The sequence below is a fragment of the Anoplolepis gracilipes genome, chromosome 6 (assembly GCF_047496725.1).
Source record: "Anoplolepis gracilipes chromosome 6, ASM4749672v1, whole genome shotgun sequence".
NCBI lineage: Eukaryota > Metazoa > Arthropoda > Insecta > Hymenoptera > Formicidae > Anoplolepis > Anoplolepis gracilipes.
In genome coordinates, this window is record NC_132975.1 from 12,415,881 (window position 1) to 12,438,894 (window position 23,014).

Consider the following 23,014-nt stretch of genomic DNA (forward strand, 5'->3'; position numbering starts at 1 on the left):
CGTTAACTTTTTTCACAAATGTGCGTAATCCCATAGAAATTTATATATAAATTAGATTTTCTTTCTGCAACAAATATCTAGCTTCGCGTATAACAATTTATTCCATCTTATGATATAATGAAATACTATATAAATAATATCTCTCTTTACTTCATAAAATATTTTTACGCAGATATAAAATATTTGTATATAACAAAATTTTCGTAAAAAAAGAGCGACGGTGTTTGTGCGTAAAAATTGGATGATAAATAGCTTCTAAAATTCTAGTCTCGCTAAATCCTGTTGAAATCTTGGATAAATGAAAAAGTGTGATATAAGTGTAAAGTGTGGTCCAAGCTGTAAATTGTCGATTTATTCATACGAAATACGTTACGACTTAACGTTTACCGTATCTTGAAACACGGTATTGCAAAAACTTTCTAATAGCTTGACTTGTGATATCGGTGCAAGCGCACATCGCCGTCGTAGAGCCTTCGAAACTCCGAGCGGTGAGAAAATTCAAAGAACCTCTTGGAACCTTCCTCTCTCTTTTCCACGATCTTTGAAAATGTCGCGTCGCATATTTCTCCCCCTCTCTCTCTCTCTCTGTCTCTCTTTCTCTGTTTCGAAGACTTCATCCTTTTTTGGCGAAGCGGGCTTTTAACCGGTCATTCCGCATTCTCGGATTTTAGGAGAACGGCACGGTGCAAAATAGCGACGACGCGGTCAAGGGGGAGGAGAACGAAGAGGGAGTTACCTTCGTACGTGCGTGGCCACATACGTGCGTGCATGGAAGAGGAAGGACCACGCAGGACCACGAAAACACGGCACGAGAGAGAACGGGGCGGGGCAAGGTGGCTGTGCTAAGTCACCAACTTCCGGCGCGAGCGACGGAAGAAGAATGTCGAGCGTCGGGGATAGTCCCGACAGGATGGGTGTTCAATCTCTTTATTCTTTACGATGGAACAATCATCAAGCTCACATACAACAGTTTTTTCAAGAGCTGCTGCATGAAGAGAACCTCGTCGACGTGACCCTGATCTGCGCCGAAAGCAGCGTCAAGGCACACAAAGTCGTTCTCAGCGCCTGCAGGTAAAAAAAAAAAAAAAAAAAAAAAAAAGGTATAAAATGTTTTAAGCACGTATTTTTTATTTTTTTTCTCTATCTCTTTTAACACAATTTTTAGTTCTAACACAAAACTTATTTTTTTTATTTTATTATCCAAAGGTGGATACAATAGTAGAAATAATTTTTTGTGTTTTATTATTTTTTAATTTATTGTTTCAAACTAACATTTTTTTTTAAAGATTACGACAGGAAATATGCGAAATTTTGTGATGATACGCCAATAAGAGAAAACCAGAAGAATTATTTTATTTATTAAAAGTACATGCACGCGCAGACAGATTACAAGAATAATTTTACGTAAGTGTTTATCTAAAAGTTCTTACCAAAGTCTTATCCCACCTAAAACTGTATAAACTTTTACAGTCTACTACTTCCACGAAGCAAATTTTTTAATCGCAATGAAATGTATTTTAAAAAATGATAGACATAATATTTAGTTCAATAATTGCAAGCGTTTATAATATTCGCAAATTTACTAAAATTGACTCATTTGCTGTAGAGTAAAAAATAGAATGAAGTAAACGTATAGAAAAAAAAACTTTTATTAATAATGGCAAAATACGTCATTTTTTATCTCTTTAGTAAAGATTGAAGAGAGAGAAAATGCTATAACATGTTGACATTATCGAAATTGAATGTATTTTCTCATTTTTTTGTAATAGTAAACTCTACTGTTTTTATTTTGTTTCCAAATTTTTTTATTTTTGTAAGACAGTAATGAAAACACTATTATACTGATTACCGACACTATACTATTATACTATTACTTTACTGTATTTTGCTATATTTTTGCAAAATATTTAGTTTTTGCATTTTTAGGTTTTCCTTATCATACATTTTTTATATAATTTGTATAATAATGATGATTCTCTTCATCATAAACATATAATGAGAATCCTTACTCTTGATATGTCATTCTTGATTTAATATAGAACTAATTAACTATTAATTATTACATTAGGTAATTTAAACAAAAATTTAAGAAATTCATGTGACATGATTGCTCTTCAAATTCTAAATTACATTAAGAAAATGGCGATAGGAGCAGTAAATTTTATAACAATTAGTGAATCAGTTAATAAAAGTCACTTAATAAATTACATTAAAATTCAAACATAAATTTTTTAATAATTTAATAAATATTGTGACAAGATTATTTTAATTCATGTGTGCGCGTAAACATTTCTATCTACAATCGAGATTCTCCTTAGTGCTTTACAATAAAATAAAAAAAGAAACACAAGAAAAAAACGTATAGAATGATGTGCATGGGAAGATGTGACCAATATCTTAATAATATTAGCGTCTCGTGTGATATCAATGTCTCAGCATGTCAACGTGCAGGATAATGATGATGATACACTCATAATTATTTTTGTACGAATATTGCTGCCCATTATCATCGTGGGCAGTGTTGACTGTAAATTATCGCGATGTTAAAAAATAAAAAATAAAACTAAAAACTTTTTTAAAGTCGTATGAAAGTCACTTAAGACTGTCTAAAGAGAGTCCTCTCTGTCCCGAACAACACGTCAACAGTTGATGACAATAAAAACGCTGATACAAACAATATAACGATTGAGATTGACGACAGAAATTGTTTAAGGTCAAACAGATAAAATTCGAATCATAATAAATAGAATATACATTAAAATCAACAAACCGCACAATTTAAAATTTTTTGAGAGATTCAATTAGGGAAAAATATGAGGGGTGCAATGTTTCAGTGTCGTTTTGTAAATTGAGACCTTTCGTCTCTTGATATACATCATTTCCGATGTTAATCTTTTTATGTAACAAGGTTCTCTATCCAGAATCTATATTCTTCCACTTGAATTCATGTCCACTACTAATTCTACGTTCTGTAACCACTGATTTTTGTTGTATTTATACCTCCACATATGAAGCATAATCAATGCATCAGTATGATGCACAATCAATTTTGTAAATAACGTTGTTAAGATTAAATTTGGGAAGTGGATCTTTTTGAATCATAACAAAATTTTTAAAGTTAACTCCCAAAAATGTGGGAGCTTTTTTTTATAATAGGTAAAAATTTTTCCGAAAAAATCTTTATGTAGGGCAAAGAAAAAAAAACTTTTGAATTTTCTTCGACATTTTTGTGTGTGTAGTCATACATTGTGCGGCAAACGGAAAGATTGTTAAAAACACGAATAAGTGAACACAAAAGACAGATAAATACCGTTTTCCAGCAGAAATCAGTGATTAGAAAACATAGAATTAGAATACAGAAGAAGATTAATATCGGAAATGATCTATATCAAGAGAAAAATGCAGCTCTCAATTTACAAAGCGATACTGAAACATTGCATCCCTCATGTTTTTTCTTAATTAAATCTGTCAAGAAATTTTAAATCATGCGGTTTTCTTGATGATTTTAATGTATATTCTATTTATTATGATTCGAATTTTGTCTGTTTGACTTTAAACAATTTCTGTCGTCAATCTCAATCGTTATATTGTTTGTATCAGCGTTATTATTGTCATTAACTGTTGACCTGTTGTTCGGGACAGAGAGGATTCTCTTTAGACAGTCTTAAGTAAGTGATTTTCATATGACTTTAAAAAAGTTTTTAGTTTTATTTTTTATTTTTTAACATCGCGATAATTTACAGTCAACACTGCCCACGATGATGATGGGCAACAATATTCGTACAAAAATAATTGTGAGTGTATCATCATCATTATCCTGCACGTTGACATGCTGAGACATTGATATCACACGAGACGCTAATATTATTAAGGCATTGGTCACATCTTCCCATGCACATCATTCTATACGTTTTTTTCTTGTGTTTCTTTTTTTATTTTATTATAAAGCACTGAGGAGAATCTCGATTGTAGATAGAAATGTTTACGCGCACACATGAATTAAAATAATCTTGTCACAATATTTATTAAATTATTAAAAAACTTATGTTTGAATTTTAATGTAATTTATTAAATGACTTTTATTAACTGATTCACTAATTGTTCAAAAATTTACTGCTCCTATCGCCATTTTCTTAATGTAACTTAATTCTAAGAAATTGTTACAGTTTTTAATACGTTAAAATCAATTGAAACCGTAATTTCCATAATTGATGAAGAGATCTCATTATATTAAAAAAATAAAAAAAAAGTTTTTACACAACAGAGCCTCTGAGATTCATGAGATCGATAGTGTGACTCATGTCATTGCAGATAAAACGCCATTTAAAAAAAGTCATACTATTGCGCACAGAACAAGAAATATATTAGCTTGACGGCGATGATTTAAAGCTTTCTAACTAACTCGCCTTCGCCTGTATATCTCATCGTGACAATAACTTCCTACATTATTTGCTGCTCTAGCGGTTCCTTGCACTTCGACTGAAAACAATCGAGAGAGTTTCATCGATCTTGACAAAAGTACAACGTGTTTTAAAAAAACGTCGCGTTCTGAAACCAAGAGTAATATTTGCGTTCGTGCGAGCGGGTCTTTCTCTTATTCGTGAAATATTTCTTCACGTCGCTCCTTCTTTCGTGGTTTACGACGGCCGAGCCGGGCCGCGCCGCGCCGCGCCACGCCGCGTCACCATCTACACGTCTTACACCGCAACGCTCTTTCTCGCTTCGCGCCCGGGTGTGACGTAAAGTTGACAACGAGCGAAAGTCTTGTACCATCTGATTGATTCGCTGTCGCTGGAACCAGAGAAGTAACGCTAATCCTTGCGGTGACTTTTTTGCTCGCGGTTTCTGACCGACCGTTCTATCTTACTGAGCGAAGACACGCAACGTTTCTTCGCCATGCGATGCATGTAACGTTACAAGTAGCGCGATGCGAAAGTTTCATGGGCGATTTGTGCGCCGTAACGTTTAATTAACCGTAAATCGATCTTTTGTTGAAGAATGTAGTCGCTTTGCACGACTAGCAAAATTTCGAAACAAGCTTCTAATCATACAGTGATTTTCTTTTGATGTTGCAGTCCTTTCTTCCAAAGGATATTCTCGGAGACTCCATGTAAACATCCCGTGGTCGTGCTGAAGGATTTTTCGAATCATGTATTGTCGACGCTGATCGACTTCATGTATGGCGGCGAGGTGAAAATTGCCCAAGAGGAATTACCAGGTTTAATGAAAGCGGCCGAAGTTCTGCAAGTACGCGGTCTATCGTCGTCAGAACGTAGACTTGTGTCGGAAGAACCCAGACCGTTGTCATCCTCGTCGACACTTCCGGAATTTATGCCAGAAGACGCGCGACACGACACTCCGGAGGAGGACGATAGCGCGTTGGAGAACACGAAGGAAATAAAGCCCACGCTGTTTCAACAAACGAGGGACCATCCAACCAAACCGCTCATTGGCCATGTGAACTTTGGCATCCGTGAGACCTGTAATTCGCCCCTGATGCCGCGTCGAAAGCAGGCGCGTCCGCGCCGACGTTCCAGCGAACTGCTGCCGCAGGATCTGAGCAGACGCTCGACTCCGCCGGCTAGCGTGAGTCCAATACCGTCGAGTGGTATTCTTAATCTCAGCGGTAACCAGCACCAAGGACAGCAGCAGCAACAGCAACCGCAGCTGCATCTACAACAATCTCATTATTCTCAACAAATGATCAACAGAAATGATCAACAACAAATGATCAACGCTCAACAGAATCAACATCAACAGCATCAAGAAGATATGGCGGAGAATCTCTCTATGAAGAAGTCCATATCGCCGAGCGGATTGGATCACCATCATGTGAAAACAGAGGGCAGCGAAGCGACGAGCAGTCCGCGTGGTTCGCCACTTACGGGGACGAGTCTTCTGCATCCGGACAGCTCTATGCACGACATCCCGGCGGCCGTAGCGGCGGCGGTCGCCACCGTGATACCGTCGATGTCTCTGGCGCAAACGCAACCCCCCGAGTACCTGACAAACCTCAGCCATTTGGCGAGCCAATGGCTGCCCGGGCAAAGTCCACTGCCGCCGCCTCCACCACAGAGCCATCATCCACGCGAAGACAGTCCGCACGGGCCCGGTAGATCCCATCCGTATCAGCAGCAACAGCAACAGGAGTCGTCGATAGTATCGCGACGTAGTTCCTTGCCATCCATGTTTCCATTGGACGGCGTGGCTCTCGGCGGCGGACTTTTTTCTCATGCCAGCACGTATGACAGGACAGTTCTCACAGATTCGTTTCTCGCGGATAATTTCAAACCGGAAACATTGCAGAACATTTTTGGTGCTCCAAATCTTGGTCCTCCTCCCACGAAGAAATCGAAAAAACACCGGAACGACAGCGACGGAACACCACGTAGATGGAATGATCACAACAGCCGCTCGCTCGCGGTAAACAGGCCGAAGGGGCAACATAGTGCGCCGCGCGGGGGTCCGCCGAGATCGTGGACAAATAATGAACTTACGTTAGCTCTGCAGCATGTTTGGGAAAAGAAACTCACCACGTCGCAAGCTAGTCGATTGTTCGGGATTCCTTATAACAGTCTACTGATGTATGTGCGCGGCAAATACGGGAAGAGTCTCAAACTGGAGCAACTGCGTAAGAATTGTACCGGCGCCAATACTCCCGAGATTATGAACAACAATAACATCAAGCCCGTCCAACAGTCGGCGCAGATAAGTCATGCGTTCGCAACTCTGTCGTTGCAACATCCAGACAACAGCGGCTACGCTTCTCATCGCTCTCTGATCGGCGGCAACATGACGCAGCCGCAAGGCTTTTATCCCGCCGAGTATGCCGCGTCTTATCCTCTGGGAGTGAATTTAGCACATCTGATGCCTCCGAGCGAACAAAAACCCTTCGAATCCGCGAATTCAAGCGGCGATGGTGGATGTTTAGGAGATGGTAACGGTGGCGGCGATCTGACGAACTCGCAGACCAGCGAAACACCGTCGCCCATAGTCGATCATCATCATCATCAAGAGTCGTCGTCATCGACATCGATGCAACCGCAACCGACACAGTCAGCGCCTGCATTGCTGCAACAGAACGGTTCGGATTAGAATTAAGTAGAATACTGTTTGGATGCTGTACGAGGTACGTGATATTAAACGATTATTGATTTGTTACCTTTGCTCGCGAGGAGTGGCGAATGGTCGATTAGCCATTTTGGTTACGAATAACGTACATATTTATATACTACTGCGTATAAATCCGAAAATTCGCGAGTGTATGTCGCGAACGCGAATACATCTTTTAATGTATTGTAACGTAACTTCCTTTTCCAAGATGTTGCGGCCAAAATTATCGCGATATATACTCGCGTATTTACAAATCTAAAAGATTGTATGAATTTTTAATAACTTATTCTCTCATTGAAATGAAAAACCTATTGATTTGAATGCGAATACAATGACACAATAGCTAGAATCGAGAAGTTTATCCGTGGACCGGAAGAAACAGTTTTACGTTTCCTCGCAACCAATTGGATTAATTAATAATAGCGATAATTAAACGAGCGACTCCCTCCGTGAAGCTCCTTATCGCAGGTGTGCGGGGTATATACATAAATTTACACGCGCGCGATTCTCACACTATCCTTCACAAGACTGACTTTTACCAACCGACTCGCAGCTCTCCCAGGGCACACCCTCGATGAACATTCGAGCTTTTGCTCGATCCACGCTTAAGCGGCATTAATTGCTCTCCTCTCGTTTCTGTGCTTGCCATTGTTTTGGTTTCGTCTTTCTTCCGTCGGGCCGGATATACACGTGATATTTCTACTGTTGTCAAAATCGCTGTCTTTCATAACGAAGCCCTCGGTAGTTTCAAAATAATCTGAACGAGCGTCTCATCTATTCGATAATTTTACTATCGATAAATTGTTAAAAATTACTATCAATCACACATCTCATTGAATGAACGAACGAGTTTTTAACAATCTATCGATAGAGTTAATAAAACGAGTCATCAAAAAAGTGTATTTTGATAATGAGATTCTCGAGTGTATATCCTGCCTTTCGATGTTAATGGACAATTTTCGTTCGTTCGCGTTCGGATTCGGTCACAAATTCACAAACGATAGCGAGAAGACTACTGTTTTGATTTACGCGTTGTTCGCTGATTATCTCAAAAAGAACATCGCGATTTGTCGAATTTTTTCGCGTGAACGAAATGATCAAAAATCATGACAAAATTTCACCGACACGATCGAGAAAACTTTCGCATCACTGCTACGAAATAGTTCCTGCTGCAAAGGCGCATCATATACCAAATAGTATTGCGAACGGTTACGCAAAGTATATATATATATATATATATATATATATATAATGTCATAATGGACTTATGATCACGTTGTCGGTATAACGGACGTCTCGAACGAAAAATGACGATCAATTCTTGGTAGATAACGACTAAAATTATATTAAAAAAAATTGAAATTAAAATAAAAAAAAAGTGTTATTTAAGTGTAATAATTTTTAAAAATATATATTTATATATATATTTTTGTAAATTATGACAATTTTTTTAATGCATAAAATTTTAATATATGGAAATTAATTGACGGTAATATTATAGAAAACGTCAGAAAACTCGTCTTCAGTTGCTTTTGATTGGATTGTGTCCTTTAATCGTAAAAATATATATTTCACAATCTTTTTTCTTGTACAATGGAAAGGTTCTGTTGAACAGTAAATTCTTTTATCTTGTTAAATAATATTATTATAGATTAAAATTAAAATTTTAGAAACGTATTACGTTTATTACATTCGCATTTGCTAGTTGATTTACATTCTTGAATTCAATTACAATTGCATATATGTATATATAGAGTTACATATATGTGTGTACATATGTATATACACTAAATTATTTAACTAGTTGATTTATCTTGTAATGATTTTTCGATATAAAATTGCTCATTGTTGAACAATGTTTTATGAAATATAATTTTAAAATATAAAAACATAAATTTAAAAAAAATTATAAAAATATAATAAATTATAAAAAAATAGATATATAAAAACATAAATTATAAAAAAAAATAAAAAAAACATAATAAATTATAAAAAAATATAAAATATTAAAAAAAATTATCATTTACTGAAAAAAATGATTTTGGTTTTTCTACGTATTAATTATGCATTAATTACGTATTAATTAATTAAATTTTCTAAATAAGAATTATTTGGCTGTAAATAAAAACTAGTTCATCAAAATATGTTATAACAGTCAAATGTAGAGTAGAAGCGAATAAAAAAATATATTTTTTTTAATTTAATTAAACGTTTTGGTTTATCTTTAGAGTATCTTGTAAAGTCATTAATCTTTTTTAGTGAATAATGAAAAGATTCTGTTAGATAATAAGTTCTTTTATTTAGCTTGTTGTTACAAATATTAATTAAAAAAAATTTTTTTTAATTATAAATTAAAAATAAATTTTGATTTTAGAAATGCATTATTAGAAGTTGTATTTATTGGTTTGCATTCTTGAGAAAGAATTGTTACAAATTGGCAGATTCGTGGGGGGGGGGGGGGTTAACCCTTCTCTCCTTTCTCGAAAAAATCATGTTTGTTAAAAAATTATTAAACAGTAAAAATAAAACATATTAAATCAAATAATTTTGTTCAATCTCCGCCCCCCTTCTTTATTAACGTTAACATTTTTGTTAAAAAATTATTAAACTATAAAAATAAAGCATATTAGATTAAATAATTTTGTCCAATCTCTCCTCCTTTTTTATTAACGTTAAGATTTGCTAGTGCAATTACATATATATAATATATAACTGACAAATTAAAATGGTGCAAAACATATGAGTATATTTACAACAGTACGTTAGCTTCTTCCATTATAATATAAATTAATAATACAAATTAAATATTTAAATTGTTTGACATAAATTTCGGTTTTAATTTTTTTAAATTAAATTTTCTTTCCAATTTAATAAATATATTTCAATTTTAATGTAATTATAAATTAGGTTTAGGTTGCAATATAATTTAATTTTACCACTGTTTTAATAACTAATTTATTATGTAACAACAAATTTTAGTTTTTTTAATTTCATTATTGATATTATGGATTATTGATGAAGATTTGAAAGGAACCGAAACGTTTAACCCTTTTTTACGTTATTTAAGTTAGTTTTAATTTGATTTATATGTAGCTTTTGCTATACTTTTTATTCGAAACATGTTGATCACTGATGTCAAGCTTCTCAAATCTATTTGAGTGATCAACAGTACATTAATAAACATTGGCACAAGGAAATCGATTGATCGTTATTTTCGCGCGAGTCGTCCATGAGTTTTTATTTTTATTTATTTTTACGACGAAGAAAAAAATCTTGTCGAATTGCGCGACGATCGTGAATTACGCGGTAACAGCGAACTTGCCAAGATTTCCCGTTTGCCAATCCCCGAGAGCTTGATCCGCCGTCAGCGCGATTGCCTCGATACGCATAATTTTTAGGGATTTAATGCCCTCACCTCCTTATTCTCCCCTCTGCCCCTTGTGACACGTTACATCTGTAAATAATATTTTTAATTGACTGTTGACTGTTCTTTATTTCGCGTTAGCGAATCGTTCTGTTTGTGTTTTCCGCGATGTGTGTTACGCATTTTTAAAAATCTGACGATTCGCGAATTGAAAAATCGCTCAATCTGTTGAGAGGCGAATGACTATGGTTGACTTGTTGCGAACTGATAATTTGATGAGGACGAGGCAAGCACGCGCGATTGCTGATCTTGATGAAATGCCGGAACGCGAAATGCTTCTTAAATTGAAAATTAAGCATTAGGCAGGATGGTATAATTGTTCGGCGAGTTCGATTCAATGATACGGACACGGAAGGAAAAATAAACATATTTTTACGTGCCCATACCACCGAAACCTTCTTTGCCGAAATTATGCTGATTTGAATATCCGAAAGCAAGAGATAAAAGAAGGAGAAATATATGGAGCAAATGTTTAAACACAAACTTTTAATCGTAGACCACAATTTCACAACAATATTTCGACAACCAGACGGAAGCGCAGGGTAACTAACACATCAGGGATAGCCACAGACAAATCTACGATAGATAAAGAAAATGCTACATATTAAACTGTAAAGGTAATGGTAAATTATTAATAATGTTATAATAACGATACGATTATTTCGTTAAAGAGATTAAGAATAAAAAGGAAGGAAAATGAGAAAAGAAAATAGATAAGAAATGACGAGAATGGCAAAGATAAGAATCATATGATAGGGTCCGTTATGTCACACTCCTTACTAATCCTAGAAAGAAATAAGATAAGTTATATTATGAGAAAATAATAATAGTAATATTAAATAATAATAATAATAGCAACTTTAAGTAGAGCATAAAGAACGGAGGGAGCGTATGAAAAGGGTTTGAAATAAAGATTGGAGAGACCACAGCGTTTTTCGGACCCCGCACCCCCCGGAACAGCCTGTACAATACAAAACTGATATTATTATTGACTATTAATATTATATATTATATATACAGGGTGTTTCAAAAGAGTTTATAACTGCTCCAGCGTTCTGTACCATCGGTTTCCGTCACGCTTCGAATTATTTGCTTTTACAAATCTCTTTTTTTCTTTCTCTATATATGTTGTATTATTTCTTTCTTTAGTTTTCTTTTTTGCAGCTTAAAACAGTGTCAGATAAATACACGTGAACATCGGTACACACATTGATCCACATTAAATTTTACATTTTTGCACATTAAAATTTGTATAAACGTATGCACAGCGCGTAATTAATGATGTACTTATCACGATTATTTGACAGCATATAATGCATTTAAACGCTTATATTGTCTGTTTACATTTATAGACAAATCATAAAGTATTACTACATCTAACTGAATTCGTACTAATGGCCATTTTTTTCTTGTTTTTCAAGATTTTAAATTTTTTTAACTTTTTTTTTTAAACCATGTGTAATTCCTGTTTTGATATTTATTAAATAATTTTATTTTAACGATTAACATCGAACATCGCGAAACGACGCTCGAATAACAGACGTACAAGATGGTACAGCCACATTGAAATGGTTTTACCAATTTTTTATCCACTCTGTTGATGAGAGAAGAAATAGAGACATAGAATTACGTCTTAACTGTATCTAACGACTCGCACAAAGGTTTTAGCATACAGTTAGACAATGACTGCTCGTATGCGTGTGAACGTGCGTGCAAGAGGTACATGAATGTTACGCATATAGATATATTTGTGATAGGCACTATGTGCAGAATTCAGTATTATTTTGCAGGTAATTGGAAAAAGAAGCGGTCGGTGCGTTTCTTTTTTCAATTAACGTTTCATTGTTCGTAGACTCCCTTCCTTTAGAACATTAAACATATGAGAGAACTTTTGCCTCCAATTGCGATGTTCATCGTCTTTCGCTTTTCTTGCGAAAAACGTCGCGCAAAGCTTTAAAGGAGGGAGAAGATGAGATGATTCTAATGTGCGTGAAAGAGAGAGAGAGAAAGAGAAAGGGAAAGAAAGAAGAAAGAGATAGAGAAATGTGTGAATAGAGAGAGAGAGAGAGAGAGAGAGAGAGAGAGAGAGAGAGAGAAAGAGAGAGAGAGAGAAATAGAGGGTGAAAAAAAGACCGGAGGAAACACATACATACAGGCACAGAGAAAAAGGAGCATTATCATTGTCGCATAGGGTGCGGATAGAGAGACGCGTATCGATTGGTTACTTTATTATCGCGAAAGGATACTACGCTTATCACATACGTTAGTTGAATTTAAATCGACGCATTGGCTTGTTTACGTTGTGATACTGTGTTGAGATCAATACATTAAGCAATATATTGAATGGACACACATTAGACAGCGGAGAAACGAACGAATGCAAAAGAAAGTTTTAAATAAATTTGGATAAACTCGTTTGTACTGATCCTGAGTATCCGCTCGAATTATGCTCGAAGGAATATCGGGCCGCAAATAACTATAAGGAATCATAATTATTATTAATTAGTTATGCAATGGTAATTATTAAAATAAGTTAAAGTGTCGTAGTAGACATAAAAGAAGAATGGAAAAACACAAAGGGTTGTATCCGAATATTGGAATCGCATATTTTCATTTGACATTTTATAAATAATGCTGCGTTATTTTTATTATCTAGGGTATTAGAAAAGAGGGTTCGAGACGCATGTAGTATTCATTCAAAAGAACCTCTCGCTTCTGACGAGATTGATTTTTCAAACTGTTTAGCATCTTTCACACTTCACTTTAATGAATACACATGCTTTCTAAAAAAAAGTTTACTTTTTTTTTTACATTCGTTAATTTACAAATTAATTATATTTGCATTTTTTGATCTTTTTATAAAATCTCTATCCTACGAAACGACAGCATTTTATAAAAAGGTTGTGTTTTTTTATGAAAGGAACATTACATACCTATAGATACCAGTGTGATTGACAAATGGGACAGAATGTTTTTATTTTTCTCCGGGACTCTGATCGCAATGAAGTCACCATTTTAAGTTCCTACAGAACGAAGATGACTTTCCACTAAATAAAAAGAAAACAGAAATGGTATTATTTTACTTGTTGCGTAAGAGAAAGTAACGGATGGAGAAAAAAAGAGAAAGGGAAAGATAGAGTCAACGGAAAAATGAGGAGAGAGAAAGAGAGAGAGAGAGAGAGAGAGAGAGAGAGAGAGAGAGAGAAAGAGAGAGTGAGAGTGAGAGAGAGTGAAACAGTGAGAAAGAAGGAGATACGTCTCCGCAAAATATTATTTTTAATTTTGTGTAATCTATACAATTGTACATAAGATCAGAGATAAACGCGCTGTCGATTATTTATGCGTAATATATAGGTATACATACTTATATATACATATATTATACATATACGTATATTTATCGATAATTGTGCGTCGCGAAAAAAATATTGTTCTTCGGATACAATCTTTAATCGAGTGAGGAAAGAAAGGTGAGAAGCAAAAAAAAACACAAATGACGAAGTAGGCGAGCACATTGTACAAGAAAACGCGATTTTCTGTGTCGTAAAAAAAAAAAAAAAAAAAAAAAAAAGAGAGAGAGAGAGAGAGAGAATCACAAATGTGTAAAGCTCGCTATTGCATAATAGCGTTGTTGCCAATAATGAGTCAACGCAATTAACGCATCATATGTAAACCGCGACTAAGATTTGTCGTCTGATTCGGTCTTGACAGCCGCGATAATTCCCGCCGAATACGAGGCGAATGGAAAGTCAAGCGCGCGGTCGAGATGGTCGAAGACGTCGGTAAAACGCGCTTTCGAACGAATCTCTCTCGGACTTCCCTTCCGGGGAATGTACCAACCAACGGCACACGTTCCAAAGGTTCGAGTTACCGGTAGCCCGTACAAGACCCGTTCCGTAGCCTTTCGCGGCTATGGGTTATCTCGCACAAGAAGGATCTCTACCTTCTCCGGATGATCCCCTGCTGTCCCCGCAACTCTTTTGCGTTTATTATTTATCTATTCGACGAGTAAACGATGCGTTATCGCGGATGTCACCGACACAGAAATCGCCTTTTCGAATCTCATCAAAGATTTCATACTGTATAAAGAAACAGAAACCGGAAACGAAACAGATGAAATAGTTACTTGCATCGGTTGTGCTGTCACCGTAGTTCCTAAATCGCCCTAGCCTCGCCCCGAGCGCATGATAAAATAATGCGTGAATGAATGAGCGAATGAATGAAAAGTACGCTATAGAATTGTTATCTCGTAGTACGGTAAACGATACGCGCGCTTTTTGCCGTCGTATACTCACTTATCGATATTCTGATTATTATTGATTTTTCTTTCGTAAGCTTGCAATTGAATGTGAAAAGATTTATATACAATTTTATAGCGAAAGATCAATTAATTGTAATATAGATTTTTTAAATTTATTTTTTACATTAAATTTTTGTAAACCTTTTTTAAGAATTTAAATTATTTAAATAAATTAAATTATTTAAAAGAAGTTCAAAAAATTTAATGTAAAAAATCAATATAATACAATTTTATATCGAATCGATTTATCGATATACAAAGTTAATAATTATTATATAATTATAAATTAATTATTAACTTTGTATGAAATTGCGTCTCTTATTAATTATTGTTGATCGATTCTGGGTTTCTCTTATTTTTGCAAACAACTATACGAGTCTTCTTGGATATTATTTATTTGAACATTTGAGACATATTTCTTGAGAAACACTCTTCGCGTGTGACAAACACTTATCATGTTTGAGAAAAAAAAAAGAATAAAACATTCGAGACATGACTTTAATGGAGAAATTTTTGTCACTATACAAAAGCGCTGTAATTAGTGTCATAATTTTGATAATTAATTGTGCAGCTTTTAATATAAATACGTTTAAAACTCCATGAATATAGTATTCGGCAGTGAGGATATAAAAAGGGTAAAACAAAGACTGATATTCTTACCTCGTGCTTTTAGGCACGATTTAAGTAAAAGCGTCTGTCATACGCGAATTAACGTGTCGAGGGAACGCTTTTAGCTTAAAGCCGTCTTTCGAAAAGCGTGGTATAACCAACGTAAAGAGCGACGCGCTTGTACACCACTATATATATACCGTTTCTCGTAAGAAGTGGAATATGTAGATACCGGTGGATCGTATTTTACCGTACGACGAAAGAGAAGTAAGTGGGAGAAGGAAAAAAATCGAGAGAGTTTGCAAAAGAGAGAGAGAGAGAGAGAGAGAGAGAGAGAGAGAGAGAGAATAAGAACGAGAGAGGAAGGGAAAGAGAAACCGTATGCAATAAGAGAGCAATGGTGAGTATCATGAATAACAGAATAGAATGTGACAGTTATAGAATGAATCTTCGTATGATATATATGTATGAATGAGACACACACACACATATATATATATATATATATATATATATATATATATATAGAGAGAGAGAGAGAGAGAGAGAGAGAGAGAGAGAGAGAGAGAGAAAGAGAAAAGAAATAGAGACAGATTTCGGTTACGGAGCGAAAGCAGCACATCTCGCAGATTATACGATATAACGATATATTTATACTAATTACACAATTGTACCATAATGATTATAATACTACTTATTATATTATACAGAGCCGCCGCCACCCAGTATATTTTTTACAGGTTTACATTGTATTACAGTTTATAAAGTTTGATATACAATAAAAAGGAACGATTACCTAAGCGCAGAGCGCGTCCGCGACGGCAGCCGGCGCGTCCCGTCTATTTATAGGGGTGGGAACAGCGGAGCGATTAGCGGACGTCGCGGCGCGCACTGCGTCACGCTATAACTACAATACTTCCGAGTGTTGGAGGAGATCGACGCCGAGAGCACACGAGAGGGATAAGTCCCTCGTTCCTCCGAACGAAAAGCGTCGTCGACAATACTATCTAAGTGAAGCTTCTCCTTTGGTGGAACGTCGCGATTAATTAAGCGACTGTTAATTTGAAAGTGTAAATTGTTTAATTTCGGGAAATCGGCCAGAGATAAGAGAAGGGGATTTTATCCCGTTATCAGTTATGAGCAAATTTTTTTTTTTTTTTTTTTTTTTTTCACGAGAACTTACTCTCTTAAACTGAATCAACGAAAATGTCACTGATTAAAGCCTAATAGCTTGTCAGAGACGATGCAGCGATTTCGTTCAAGAGAAGGGTTTGTAAATTCCCGATGGAGTGTGTATTAATTAATTTGGACACACGATGTTAGACACGATCGGCCTCGAGCCTCCAACACTCGCACCGATAATGAATAAATAAATGCTACATGACTTGTGATACGTTTACCGCTGGTTACTACAGAGACTTCCTAGCCGATCCTACGACAGGCTCGGCACCACTAGTTCACTCACGCACACGACTCAACGTTTATACGGATTTATTATTACAGATTTATTGATTAATCGAATTATTGCGTAACGGTAATTAGATGAGATACTTAAACAGAGAGACTACAAAGCGAAAAAAAAAAAGAAACAAGAGGTTTCAAAGCGAATTATCAATTATGGTGTGAATGCGCACACGAGGCTAGGACGAGGCTAGCTACCTAAACCCCACGTTCATTCTTCGGACTAACACGACACATGAAATATACACGCATACACATCCATGTGCGGACACGAGGACACAATCCAATCGTATTCACTCTCTAAACCTTAATAAAATCTGTACATACCATTGCAACGTTCGTCTTATATTTTTTTTTTTCCTTCCTACAACTACTTTTGTAAACGTTATTTTACGCTATCTCTATATTTTCTTATAATATTTCGTAATATGCTCTAAAGAGAAAGTTCTTGCTCAGTCTGTACTTTGATGATTTATATTAAATATTTGTCGTCACGAATTTTCATCGCACGATTCCGGATTTATTGATTCGACGAATCACACAATATGGGGACATCGATAGAGAGCCCGTCAAGTGTATGGAGATAATTTAAAGCTATATTTATATTTTCACCTGCCGTCCCCAGAAGCGCAGTCGGTGGATCGACTAAATAGTCGATGGCTACGCATAGCCGGGTAACCGGCTGTCACTCAGATTGATGAGCAGTCGAAACAATTTCGGAGCAAATTATTGTTATTCTGATTACATAATAAGCTGACGAGCAAGGATACGTAAGAGAGGGAGAGATGGATCGACGACGCGATAGAAGCAGACGCGTTCGAGGTGGGGAAGCGAAGGGCAGGTAAGACGAGAGAGGGTGTATAAGTTTAAAGAAGGACGAAGGGAGGGCACGAATCGCGAATAGAGGAGAAGAGAAGAGAAGGAGAGAAGACTTAAAAGAGTGGGCTGAAAGAGGGAGAAAGAGAGAGAGAGAGAGAGAGAGAAAAAGAGACAGAAAGATAGGTCGAATCTGAAGGAGTGGAAGCATAATTCCGAAGGGGCTTGAGTCAGGAAGGCCGGTTCCGCGAATTCGCGTAATCGATTCCGTCATGTCGCGGACCACCCGGGCACGGTCCTAATAAATAAGTAATACGTCGGTTCAACCGGGAGAAAAATCGGGATTTCGGGAGGGAGCGCGGATCCCGGGATGCATTATGTGTCGGCAGTGTTACGTGCATACGCACTCTTTTTCTCTCTCTCTTTTTTTTTTTATCTTTCTTTTAGCGCTCTTTCCTTGGGTCTGTTTCAAACGTCTCAAACGACTGCTCGAAACGTGCGCTATGCGCATGAAATTTTCGAATTACTGTCTTGGACACTGTTAAAAAAAAAATTGGTAGACGAACAACTTCGAATGCGTACATTTTTTGTTCGTTGAAATGGATGCGTGTTTCCAGACGAGTGCTGACAGATAGGGTTGTAACTTAACGAAATGAAATGGCTTCGTTGTCAGATAGACTGTTTAGCTCTTAATACGCTTGAACATGTGACTGGGTATATATTTTTTTCCTTTCTTCAATATTATTTGTAATACAATAATTTGCAACGTAAAAAAGAATTAGTACTTTTATTAGAAGCGATCGCACGAGTAATGAAACGATAATCGATAAAGTGATTTATGGGAACTTTAAGAATATTTCGATTTGTCAGAAGATAATTTTTCCATATTTCGAACCGATGTGTGCGACCAACGGAAACGGGGAAACTGCAAAAGGACGAATCCAAGAGAGCGATGTGACATATCACCAGCGCGTGTATTTTGCTCGAATTTCTACGGTCTTTGCAACACTTTGCTCTCGAACTATTTTGAAGACACCTATAAATACGTATGCATGCCGCGCGCAATATACGACAAGTGCTCCCGCAGACGGCAAACATGCCGTATCTGGCCTGTCGCTTAAATAAAATCGGTCGCATCGCCGAGAAATTATTAACCGCGACCCATTACATACGCATACGTTCAAGGTCGTTCTCGAAAGGATACATCCTCGTGCGCGAGGTTTAAATCACACGTTTCATTATGCGAATAATGTTTATACACGTGGACAAGTTTTTAAGGCAATTCTATCTGAATGGACAGAAAAGAGTCACGTCATTATCTCTATTTTTATTTTTTCCTGCAAAATAAATTTTGTTAATGAATTTTATTAATGAATTTGCTTGTGTGTGTCTGCGCGACTGTATAAAAAAATGTATTCATATCTATAATGATGTTCTTTCATTTATATTTTATTTATGTTAAAAATAAATGTTGTATTTTTATCATAAATCAGTTCTAGAATATTTTAAGAGAACTAATAATTAAAGTTCACAAAATTAATAATTATTACAATATATAATGATGAATGCAATGCATAACGATAGGCAATAAAAAATGTATCATGTATCAACATATATTAAGCACAACGTATTTTAATTTTTTGGGAAAGAATGCATTTTCTTTAAATTAAAACATTGCAAATCATTTTTGTTTGATTATACATAAAATTATTCCATTGTCCAAATTTGTACTCCAACATTCGCTGCTCGTTACATACGGACATGTTCTAAATAAGATCTAAGGTTGCCAATGTGACACCCGACACCCTTGAACACGTGTAACACTTGGAATATGTCGGCGAGTCCTCCGTCAGAATCAGTATTACGAGGTGTTGAACACCTAAAGCGGAATAGGTCTTCACCTCGCAGAGAGTAGGAGAGACAGAGGGGAGAGCGAACTATTCGAGCAAGTTAAACTCGATACAGGTGGATCATCGAAGCCGACATCCGAGGCTCTTCCAATCGATGAAAATAAATACACTCTTCACAGTGAAAGAAAATTTTTTATATAGGCTATAATATTCTCATTTTTAGTTTTTTTCGCTCGAGCCAATGGATTGTTAAATAGGGTAATTTTATTAGAATAAAATAATATAAACTAGTAAATAATTCAAAGGTATTATTTTTTATTAAAATTTAATTAATAGCTTTGTAAATAAAATTAAAAAGTTTTCGATATATTTTATGAATACAGAAAAAAAAACGATAGTAAATAACCTATGAAATTGTTCAATATACTTAATTAATTTTTATAAAATTTTTGAAATTTTCTTTTTTATATATGGTACATAGATAATTTTGGTGAAATGTATTAATTCATATTATTTCATAAATTTAATATTTTTTTTAATAAGAGACTATTTCAAAACTCAATCGATTAATCAATTTTGCTTTGGTTTGAGAAACACGTGCGAGATGTTCCAGACGGTGTTAAATTTAGAAATTTCGCACGACAGCATTAGTCACGGCGATCTTTGTTCCTCATTTTGCGGTTAGAAGTCTCGCATTTCACTGTTTTCTAGCTTGCAGTGTTCTTTAATTTTTGGAGTCAATGGGCGAAAAGTTTGCTCTCATTTCGATCTTGCTGTGATATTCGCATCCAAGATGTAAATCTAATGCAAATATTTTATTTAACGATTCTATTATTTTAATATTTTCGTCATTATTACAGAAGAATTTACAAATTTAAAAGAAATTTATGCTATGCGGCATTGTGCAAGAGCAATTATAATTATACCGTTTAATTAATTTTATACACGCGCCAACTACAATAGGAATTTATGAAATCAATGGCAACTTTATGTAAGAAAAAGTTTGTCAAATTCGTGGAGAAAAGATAAGAGACTGTAATATTTATTTATATTTTAAGATACATACATGACATTATATAACATTCGTAAGACTCGTGTATTTAGCGTAATGTCTGAAATTTTTTATGTTGTTCATGAATATATTTTTTATTTCACGCAGAATCGACTAGTGGGCCAGCGTAGGGCTGTGCATTCGATGGAAATTTATGCGTGAGACCCGCCTCCTCTCTCTCCTCGCAGAGGCCGAGAGAATTCGGTCGATGTATACGGACGCCAAGTCTCGCAAACCCCATCTGGGCCCTTTACGAGCATCCGATTGCCTCCCTTTCGTTCGCAAGTCAACAACGGTATACGAGAATCGTAGGTTGTTGGGCACACAGGAACCGCCAATATAGGGTGCGTGTGTATGTGTGATCTCGGAAACTTTTAAAATAGATCTAAAACTAATCAACCTGACGGAACAGGCCCTCGGACCGCTGCTAAAATATAAACGATCTCGCTCAACAATGGAGCTGGGTGTGTGTGTTTATTTTTCGCGTGCACTTTATAATTAGATGTATAATTAATAAAATAAAAATGCGAAATATCTAATATAAAGATGTAAAATAGAGGAGAAGTTATCTTATATAGCGAAACAACTTGTTATAGTGTAACTATTTTGAAGTGGAAAAAAATTTTTTAGAAAAAGAAGAGAGAGCTAGTATGATATTTTTTATATTCGACAATAATCAGCAGCTTTTGTGGAAACAATGTTTCGTTAACTCGCGGTGACGGATTGCCCATTGACCTATGATCCTACGAAAGAAGTAAGAGAAACATCCTTTCGACTTTATGCTATTTTCTTTTATTTCTTTTTTTTTTTTTTTTTTTTTTGACATTCGATAAGCAACGCCGTTTTTGGAAGCGTACCGTTTGCGTTACGAAGCGGCCATCGTACCGCGGCGTCCCGCGGGTCCGGGCCCGGGCGAGCCCGCAAAAATGACTGCCAAAAAAGGCTCAACTTCATGAAGTCGAACCGTCACTCATCGCGGCCAATTGGCTTCCACAACGCAACAATATAACGCGATGTGTGCATAACGATGCCCCGCGCGCGCGCATACACACGTGTACGCATCGAGTGCGTGTCCTGTGCGTGTGCGGCTCGCGCGGAGGTCGAACGGTGCAACCACGTGGTGCGTACACACGTATGCGTATACGCATGATCGCATGCATTTATATATATACATATATATATATATATATATATATATATATATATATGTACATACACACACGTGGTTGTTACACGCCATCCTTCCCCCTTCCCGCACTCGGGGCCCGCACGGGAGTAAAGGTTTTACCGATGGCGTACGCCCATACGCACGTAGCATGTAGGCAGAGGTTCCCACACCGCAGGCCATGATTTATTGGCCTGCCACTCGCCAGACCTGCTGTCATCATCGTCTCATGGTTGGTCCATGATACAGCGCGCCGTGCCGTATATAACTTCCCTCTATGCACGATCTTCGCGTCATATCGGCTCCTTCTTTCCTCGCGCCCCGTTGATACAAGAAGGCCGTTGGTCGCGTTCGGGCCCCTCTAGTCCATCTACCTTGTTTTACCTTAACCAGCCGAAACCCACCGTCCGCATTGAAGCCGACAATCACCTTCTTTCTCATCGAAGGCTTCTCCCCGTGGCGTGAGTGGGAGGTGCGAGTTTCGCAAACTCGATCTGGATATCGTTATCGCGCCTTCCCAGAGTTTATATGATCAATTTTGTTCTTCGCAGAGCATAGTGGCATCTATGAAGATAATAAAATACAATTTTAAAAAGTAAAATAATTAGAAAGAAATGAAAGGATAGCATTTAATTAAGGCTCATAATTAAAAAAATACATGTGTCTGTTTAATTTGAATATATCGTTATCAGCTAATGAATAATGTAGAAAATAAATGAACGAAATATTAATTATAAGTAAAAATATTTTAACACTAAAATTTACATATAATTTTACTTGCTTGGATTCAAATGACGTTTCTTAAGTAAGAAGGAAGGACAGAAGATAAGATGCGTGAAGTAAACTTGTACGATTCGTGCGAACAGTTGTAGACTATCGTCTACCACATAAAACAACAATACAAACACCTTATTACGAGCACTTCGCCGCGGGGATTAGGGTCACCCACATACGCGAGCACGAGGAGGTCGCGAGGGGGTAACAAGTTCGCTACACGAGATCAGACGAAAGACGAGGGGGCGCGATGTGAATAAAGAAGGGAGAGGGGAAAAGAAGGGTTCTTCCCAGAACACGGGGGGCGAATGCGAAGTCGTCCGATTAGGAAGCGAGAGGGGTTACTACGTTTCGTCGGCCGGCGGCGGCGGTGGCGGCGGTGGCGGCGGTGGCGGCGGTGGCGGCGGTGGCGGCGGCGGCGGCGGCGGCGACGGCAGTTCGCTCGCTCGTT

At 36.6% G+C, this 23,014-nt stretch overlaps 1 protein-coding gene across 8 annotated transcripts in view; it reads left to right on the forward strand.

The window, feature by feature from the left end:
* Nucleotides 1–8,782, forward strand: part of Lov (BTB/POZ domain-containing jim lovell protein) — a 137,350-nt gene extending 128,568 nt beyond the window's left edge. For 5 of the 8 annotated variants that reach the window (XM_072894074.1, XM_072894073.1, XM_072894077.1 and 2 more), the window contains exons 2-3: nucleotides 672–1,071; nucleotides 5,076–8,782. In XM_072894074.1, coding sequence (XP_072750175.1) covers nucleotides 881–1,071; nucleotides 5,076–7,095 — 2,211 coding nt within the window. In that variant the 5' untranslated portion in view covers nucleotides 672–880 and the 3' untranslated portion in view covers nucleotides 7,096–8,782. Of the gene's footprint in view, nucleotides 1–671; nucleotides 1,072–1,286; nucleotides 1,405–2,375; nucleotides 3,669–3,743; nucleotides 3,795–5,075 lie in introns of those variants that run through there. The other 3 variants (XM_072894079.1, XM_072894081.1, XM_072894080.1) reach the window with 3 other exon arrangements.
* Nucleotides 8,783–23,014: the final 14,232 nt, after the last annotated feature.